Consider the following 8,673-nt stretch of genomic DNA (forward strand, 5'->3'; position numbering starts at 1 on the left):
AGCGCTGGGGGGGATACAAGGTGATCAGGTTGTCCCACGTGGGGCTCACAGTCTTAATTCCCGTTTTACAGATGAGGTAACTGAGGCCCAGAGAAGTTAAGTGACTTGCCCAAGGTCACACAGCAGACATGTGGCGGAGCCGGGATTCGACGAACCCATGACCTCTGACTCCCAAGCCCGTGCTCTTTCCACTGAGGCACGCTGCTGCTGATCACCTTGTAACCTCCCCAGCGCTTAGCACAGTGCTTTGCACATAGTAAGCGCTTAATAAATGCCATCATTGTTATTATGAGGCACAGAGACGTTAAGTGACTTGCCCAAAGTCACACAGCTGCCAAATGGCAGATGTGGATTAGAACCCATGACCTCTGACTGCCAAGCCCGTGCTCTCTCCCCTAGGCCACGCTGCTTCTCTATAAGGCAGTTTCTCCGTGCGGTAGGCGGGGCCTCCGCTCGGCCCGTCTCTCGGGCGGTAGGCGGGGCCTGCCCCACCAGTTTCTCCGGCCGGGCGGGCGGGTGGGTGGGCTGTGGGTTTGCGGGCCCATCGGCCGTTCGGTGTGCGCAGGCCTTTGGCCGGACCGGGCCCGCGGTCGCCGCCGGCACGATGCACCGGCGCCTGCAGGTGGTTCTGGGCCACCTGACGAACCGGCCCGAACCGGGGCCGCAGGCCGCGCCGTGCTCCAGCAGCGCCCGCCGGAGCCCCGACCATGACGACGACGTCGTGGTGGTGCACGGGCGGCGGACGGCCATTGGCAAGGCGGGCCGGGGCGGCTTCAAGGTACGGCCGGGTGGGAGAGCCTTTCCCCCACCCCCCGGCCGAACCGGACCGGACCGGACAGATCCTCTCCCCAGTCCCGGACCCATCCTACCCCCAGCCCTGGCCCGGACCAGACAGATCCTCCCCTCAGCCCCAGGCCGGACCGGACAAGACAGATCCTCCCCCCAGCCCCAGCCCGGACCTAACAATCAATCAATCGTATTTATTGAGCAATTACTGTGTGCAGAGCACTGTACTAAGCGCTTGGGAAGTACAAGTTGGCAACATATAGAGACAGTCCCTACCCCAACAGGGGGCTCACCGTCTAAAAGGAAGAGACGGAGAACAAAACCAAACATACTAACAAAATAAAATAAATAGAATAGATATGTACAAGTAAAATAAATAGAGTAATAAATATGTACAAACATATATACATATATACAGGTTCTGTGGGGAAGGGAAGGAGGTAAGACGGGGGGAATGGAGAGGGGGAGAGGAAGGAAGGGGCTCAGTCTGGGAAGGCCTCCTGGAGGAGGTGAGCTCTCAGTAGGGCCTTGAAGAGAGGAAGAGAGCTAGCTTGGCAGATGGGCAGAGGGAGGGCATCCCAGGCCCTGGGGATGATGTGGGCCGGGGGTCGATGGCAGGACAGGCGAGAACGAGTTCCGGTGAGGAGATTAGCAGCAGGGGAGCGACAGATCCTCTCCCCAGCCCCAGACAGGACCGGACAGAATCTCCCCCGCAGCCCAGGGCCTGACAGGTCAGATCCTTCCTGCAGGCCTGGGCGGAATCGGGTGCCCTATTGACCCAGTCTCTGTCCAGTCCTGCCCCGGGAGAGGGGTCCTGCCAAGTTACCTTCATCCCCTCCTGCTCCCCATTGCCTTCCATCTCCCAACCCCCCAGGCAGTATGTGGGCTCTCACCCCAATATCGGTGTCCTTCTGTGCACCAGGACACCTCCCCAGATGAGCTCCTGGCGGTGGTCATGACGGCCGTCCTCCAGGACGTGCAGCTGAGCCCGGACAAGTTGGGAGACATCTGTGTGGGTGAGTAGGTTTGAGCCCCCACCCCTTGGGGTAGCAAGGAAGGAGCTCTGGGGTCCTCACAGGGCAGGAGGAGCTGGAAGAGGCCCGGGAGAGGCCGGGGTTGGAGGTGTTAGGATGGACGCACACCAGGCAGAACCAAGGCACTACCTGCCGGCGGCCTGTCTGACCGTGACCCCTGTGCCCATAGGGAACGTGCTGCAGCCTGGTGCAGGAGCAGTGGTAGCACGCATCGCCCAGTTCCTCAGGTAACCGCAGCCCCTTGCCTGGCAGGATGGAACGGTCAGAGGGGCGACCAGTCGCTGGCTGATGAGCATGGGTTTGCTGTCAAGAAATGGGTCCATGAGGAAAAATAGAAACCAGGTGGTGAGGGAAAAATAATTTCCACCAAAAGCAGCCCCTCCTCACCTTGAGCACTTCAGCTGCCCCCTTCCACCAGAGTGGGTCTTTGCCTGTTGGAGTGGGTGGGGCAAGGAGGGTACAGAGTTGGAAGGGGTGGAGGGCTGGTCAGGGCCAGGGAAAGGCAGAAGGGGTCCTTCCTCCCCACACCCAGGATACTGAGCCCTCACACCAGTGGACACTGAGGAACAAACCCTGTTTGAAGCCTTTTGAAGAAGTCTCCTTTCCCACCCAATCCCCACTGCCTTGGGTCTCTGTCCCTCATTCTCCCTTTTACCCAGCAGCCTCCTGGGAAGAACTGCCATGAGGTGCCTGTGGAGCCCTTGGTTGACCTTTGCCCAGCCTCTGTATCCCAGCTCTCCTGACTGGGCCCTTTCCCCGAATGGGCAGGGGAGCCCGTGGGGTTGTGAGCCAGGAGGAAGGACTTTGGACTTGGACTCCAACTCAGAGCAGGCCCATAGTTGCCCCCAAGAGTCAACACTGATAAAACGTCCCTTTCCCCCTCCCTTCATCTAGGGCTTTGCCACTGCGCATGTGTGCATGTGTGTGTGTGTGTGTGTGTGTGTGTGTGTGTGTGTGTGTGTGTGTGTGTGTGTGTGTGTTGAGGTGTAGTTAGCTGCGAGGAATGTGACATGAAAACCCCTCTTTCTAGACCAGCCAGTTGGAGAGGAGTTAGCTGCTGAGGAGCCCTGGGAGTAAGGAATGGGGGGAGAACTCCCCAGATGGTTCAGAGCAGGGCAGAGGTCCTGGTTCACAGCCCCCAATGTGAGAGACCTCCCCACCCACCCTGGTGCCTGCCTGGATTTGGGGGAGGTGGGCACACTCAGCTGTGGCATATAGGCTGGGTGACTTCAGGGCAGAGCTGGAATTTGATGTAGGGGGTGGTGGTGGTGGTTGTGGTGGTGTGTGTGTGAGAGAGAGAGCGAGAGAGAGAGAGAGAGACAGAGAGAGAGATGGTGGCATTTGGAGGGAAGGGAGTTGGCATACTGTGGGGGAAAGGAGTCCCTCTTTGCAGCCCCCTGCTTGCTAGCACCAGTAGCGTTACCGTTGACCACCCTGGGCTGGAGGGGACCGCTGTGCCCAGCTCAGTCCTCACCCTCCTACCCTCCGCTGCAGCGGGATTCCAGAAACTGTGCCCTCAGGCAGCGTCAACAGGCAGTGCTCCTCTGGGCTGCAGGCCATCCTCAACATTGCCGGTATGGATGTGGGGGACAGCGCAAAAGGACGTCGGTAGCATAAGGGTCAGGGGGAGGGTGGCACCCTGGGCGGGGGGGTATGGGACAGTGGGTTGGATGGGCAGGTGAGGTAGTCCTAAGTGCTTTGCCCAGCCTGGCCACTCCTCCTTCCCCTTGGAGCTGAGAAGCAAATTGTGGGGTAGAGTGTCTATCCATGGGGTGGTACTGGGAAGGGGAATTAGGACCCTCAGAGAAGAGTGCATGGGGAGGGGGACAGGGAACCATACTGGTCTCTTGGGGGGATCAGTGTGTCTCAAGACCAGTGTGGCAAGCTGATCCCTGCCCTCTGTGGGTGCAGGGAGTATCAGTTGCTCTTGTTTCAGGTGGCATCAGAAATGGCTCTTATGACATCGGCCTGGCCTGTGGGTAAGAACCGCCAAAACCTGTCCTGGCTTTTCCCGCCCACCTGTTTAGACCATCCCTGCCCAACTATCTGGCCACTGTGGCCTGTGGTACCCTGCACACTAAGATTCAGCCATTCGTTCGGCAAGCTCCTCCACCCTCTTCCCGTCCCCCTTCACCCAGCCCTGCGTAGTGGGGCCTCCCTGACAAGTCCTTCCCTTCCTGGCCCCACCAACGCCCCGGGGGAGGGAGGAGAGGACAGCAGGAAGTGGGGAGGATGAGAGGAAGGAAAAGGAGAAGAGAGGGTACTGTTCCCATTACAATTCTTGTGCAATTTCTCATCATGGAGTTTGCCCCCTTACCCTCACTGACCCCACTGATGCTTGGTGCAGGGGCTGACTTGCAGCCATATGACCCTGAGGGGTCTCCCTGGTCCTGCTCCCCAGCCCTCTGCCTGCTGAGGAACCTGTCCAAGGCTCTCACTGGGGTGGGTGCCTAGGGCGTGCGGAAAGGGGCCTTTGGTACCCCCCGGGTGGCAGGGCGAGTGTGGGCCGGCCTTGTGCCCTCCCTTCAGGGTGGAGTCCATGTCTCTTGCTGAGAGGAGCAATCCGGGAAATGTGACCTCCCGCCTGCTGGAGAATGAAAAAGCCCGAGACTGCCTCATCCCCATGGGGTAAGTGCCCGGGTCCTCTAAGACCCATCCACCACCCCCACCTGTGCTCCTGCCTGTACCCCCTTTCCTTCTGCAATTGGTACCCAGGCCCCAGCTGCATTTTAGGACTCTGTCAGCCCTCCTGGAGCTGCTGCCTGCTGGCAGTCAGATGCTGTGACCGGGGCCCCAGGCTGCCCCCGCCCTCAGTGAGCTGTGGGTATGAAAGGGGCTGTTCGGTTAAAACTTTGTCCAAGGAAAACAAATGGGCAGACCCACTGATAAGTGGGGAGGGCAAGCATGTGGGGGCCTGGGAGTGCTGGTGTGCATGCCTATGTACGTGTGTGTGTGTGTGTGTGTGTGTGTGTGTGTGTGTGCGCGTGCGCGCGCGTGTGCGCGCGTGCGCAAGTGCACGCATGTGCATACAAAGCCTCTTTGGGTCAGGCCCTGGCCATAGCATGCCTCAACTTGGACAGCATTCATGTAAATCCCCAACCCTTGGGGGAAAGCTTGCTCCCCACTGGTCCCCACCCCTCGTCTCCCCGCCCCCCGGCCAGCGCTGTGGCCACACGCGGCGTTCTGACCACTGCCCGGGCTGCAGGATCACATCAGAGAACGTCGCCGAGAGGTTCGGCATTTCCCGGCAGAAGCAAGATATCTTCGCTTTGGCTTCTCAGCAGAAGTGAGTCTACTCACCAGCCGCTCTGTCTGCCCCCCAACCCATTCGAGTAGCATCCCATCCCTCCCCTCTTTCTCCTCCTTACCCACCGTGGGCTGACGTGTGCCCCAGCCAGGCCCGCCAGTTTCCAGGCCAGGGGAGACTTCAGGCTCCTTCCTCCAGAGTCCACCAATCCTTTCTGACCCAAGGGAAGCAGGGGACTGAATAAAATCTCCCATCCTCCCACCCCACTAACCAGCAACCACTGATGGGCACATTTGACCCTGCTGGTTCCTTGTGCTGTCATGTCCAAAAGGGAACAACTTCTCATCTTCCCACCCAAGCCCTGTCCTCCCCAGACGCTCCCACCACTGTAGACAACAGTACCATCCTCCCTGTTTCACATACTCTGAACCTTGGCATTATCCTTGACTCATCTCTCCCACAACTTGCATATTCAGTCTGTCACCAAATCCTGTTGCTTTTTCCTTCACACCATCTCTAGAATTCCCCTTACTTCTCCATCCAAACTACTTCCACACCGATGCAAGCACGTATCATCTCCTGCCTTGACTACTACATCAGCCTCCTCGCTGACCTCCCACCTCTCTTCTTCTCTCCAGTCCGTGCTTCACTGTGCTACCCAAATCACTTTTCTAAAAAAGCATTCAATCAGTATCTTCACACTGCTCAAAAACCTCCAGTGGTCGCCTGTCCACTTTCGCATCAAACAGAAATTCCTTACCATCAGTTTTGAGATAATCAACTTGCCCCCATCTACCTTACCTCATTGATCTACTGCAAACCAGCCTGCACACTTCACTCCTCTAATGCCAACCTGCTCACTATATCTGGATCTCATCTATCTCACCAACCCCTTGCCCATGTCCTCCCTCTGGCCTAGAACTCCCTCCCCCTTCACATCCAACAGACCAACACTCTCCCCATCATCAAAGCCCTCCCAAAGTCACATCTCTCCTGAGGAGCATTCCCTGACTCAGCTCTCATTTCCCCTCCCGGCCATCCCCACTATGTTACCTGTGTACTTGAATCTGTACCCCTTCTGCACTTGATAGTCACCCTATCTCCATTCTTGTAGCACTTATGTCAGTATACTCTGCCATTTCCCCTAGCTGTCATTTATTTTAATATGTTTCCCCCTCTAGACTGTAAGCTCCTCTTGGGCAGAGATCATGTCTCCCAACTCCATTATATTGTGCTCCCCCAAGTACCTACTTCTGACCTCTACGTATGGTCAGCGCTAAATGAGTACCGCTGTGGACTGATTGGCAGGGCGGCCCGAGCCCAGAAGCAGGGCCTGTTCAAAGAGGAGATCGTGCCGATGACCACCACAGTCCTGGACGAGCGGGGGCAGGCACAGACGCTCACGGTGGAGCAGGACGAGGGCATCCGGGCGGCCACCACACTGGAGGGCCTGGCCAAGCTCAAGCCTGCATTCAAGGAGGGGGGCTCCACCACGGCGGGTCAGTGGCCCTCAGTGTGCAGACAGGAACCCGATGGCTATGGGGCCCCGTGAGCGGTGGGTGGGGACTCCCGGCCCCAGACCATCTGGATGTCGGTGGTGGCCACCGTGAGCCATGCCCCTCGCGCTGATGGTGCACCCCCATCCATCCCCAGGTAACTCCAGCCAGGTCAGCGATGGGGCAGCTGCCGTCCTGCTGGCCCGGCGGGCCCGAGCGCGGGAGCTGGGCCTGCCAGTGCTTGGAGTGCTGAGGTCTTATGCTGTGGTGGGCGTGCCTCCTGACATCATGGGCATTGGTCCCACCTATGCCATCCCAGCCGCCCTGGCAAAGTTGGGTATGTACAAACTGAGCTGGCACCAAGTCGGTCCTGGTCCTAAATTCCAGGGGCATGGTGGGGCAGGGTCTTGGGCACTGCCACTTGGCCCCCAGGGGCCTGGAGATCTGCTGTTGCACTCAGCATCTTGGCCCTTTCCCAGCTCAGCTCCACCTCCCCTCCCTAGGGCCCAGCCTCTCCTGGAGGTGGCTAGAACCTGAACTGGCTGTTTCTTGGGCTGCACCCGGCGTCCAGACTGGGCACGGAGGCCAAGGAGCAGCTGGGCCAGGGAGGGACTGGAAGAAGCTAGACTCTCAGCTGCACCCCAACTTTAGAGAACTCACCTCCTGCATGGAAAGGCTGCATCCCCATCTCTAGGGAGCGAGGGAATCGGGGGGAGGGAAAAGGGCTACCTGCAGTCTGAGCAGGAGGGGCCATGGGAAGCGAGGTCGCGTCTCCCTAGCAGTGACTGCCATCACTTCGGTTCCCAGGGCTGACCGTTAAGGACGTTGACATCTTCGAGATCAATGAGGCTTTTGCCAGCCAGGTGGGTCTGCCTTTCTCACCCCCCACCCCCACCCCCATGGGCCCCTCTCCCTCTCCCATTGGAGTGGGCGGGACTGAGGATATACCGACTCCTTTACCCAGAGAGCCCCTCCAACCCTCCTGCCCGTCCTTCCTCAGGCTGTCTACTGCGTGGAGAAGTTGGGGATCCCCTTGGAGAAGGTGAACCCCCTGGGAGGCGCCGTGGCACTGGGGCACCCACTGGGCTGCACTGGGGCCCGCCAGGTGGTCACGCTGCTCAATGAGCTGCGCCGCAGGGGGAAGAGGTGAGGAGCTGGACCTCTGCTGTGGCCGTCTGCCTGCCCCCCCACACACATTCCTTCCCTCTCCCTTTTCCCCTCTCCTGCCCATCCCAGGTGGTCAATGAATAGAAATCCAAGGCCCCGGAGGGTAGGTGGGGCGGAGAGCTGGGAACAGAGGCCTGAGTGGTCAGAGTGGAGAAAGAGACCATGCACATGAATGCTCGGGCCTTCCCTTCACCTGTGGCCTAGAGGGCATTAACCGCTTACCCACACTGATGGGTGGAGAGTGCAATGGACCTGCACTGGAGCAATCATGGACCCCACGCCTCCTTCCCTCCTCCCGTATGTGTGCTGAGCCAAGAGGGGGTGGGGTAGGGCCAGGCCCAAGGCAGCCTTGACTTCAGAATGCCAGGGCAGTGTGGGTGGCTGTGGTCCCGGTCACCTGGTGTTGACTGGGCTTGTTTTGATCCCGCCTCAGCCCCGAGCTGTCAGGGAGCCAGGACTCCTGCCCCACTCTCTGCCCCATGCCCACCTGCAATGTCCTGTTACAGGGCCTATGGCGTGGTGTCCATGTGCATTGGGACTGGCATGGGGGCCGCAGCCGTCTTCGAGTACCCGGGAAAGTGATGCCCGCCCCCCACGGTCACCATGCAGGAGCGGCAGCCTCAGCCTGGCACCGTGTACACTGGCACCTGAGTCCGGCCTGTGCTGGGGTCCCCACGCCATTCCGTTCTGGCCCAGGTGAGGTATGGCTCCCTTGGGCTCATCCCTGGCGCTACCACCTGGGCCGCCAACAGCCTGCCTGACTCTGTCCTGCCTATCCCTGGTCTAGTCCAGCCCAGGCTGCAGGGCCATCCCTTCAATAATGGTTCTCCCCTTGCTGTGATGGTTTGATTTTAACCAAATAAACTGAGCGCTGAAGGCAGTTACACACGCTAACTCCTGCCCATTGGCTGTGCTCCTTTGGCCGGGCCCTCAGACATGAGCC

The 8,673-nt window shown here is 59.2% G+C and overlaps 1 protein-coding gene across 1 annotated transcript; it reads left to right on the forward strand.

Moving 5' to 3' along the window:
- The first annotated feature begins 554 nt into the window (after positions 1 to 554).
- Positions 555 to 8,624, forward strand: ACAA1 (acetyl-CoA acyltransferase 1). Its single transcript, XM_038755515.1, has 12 exons — positions 555 to 778; positions 1,709 to 1,802; positions 1,990 to 2,047; positions 3,315 to 3,394; positions 3,757 to 3,799; positions 4,350 to 4,448; positions 5,026 to 5,106; positions 6,376 to 6,566; positions 6,721 to 6,900; positions 7,371 to 7,426; positions 7,564 to 7,709; positions 8,237 to 8,624. Exons 1-12 carry the CDS (start codon positions 605 to 607, stop codon positions 8,310 to 8,312), a joined length of 1,278 nt encoding a protein of 425 aa, XP_038611443.1. The 5' UTR covers positions 555 to 604; the 3' UTR covers positions 8,313 to 8,624.
- Positions 8,625 to 8,673: the final 49 nt, after the last annotated feature.

The sequence above is a fragment of the Tachyglossus aculeatus genome, chromosome 13 (assembly GCF_015852505.1).
Source record: "Tachyglossus aculeatus isolate mTacAcu1 chromosome 13, mTacAcu1.pri, whole genome shotgun sequence".
NCBI classification, from domain to species: Eukaryota; Metazoa; Chordata; class Mammalia; order Monotremata; family Tachyglossidae; genus Tachyglossus; species Tachyglossus aculeatus.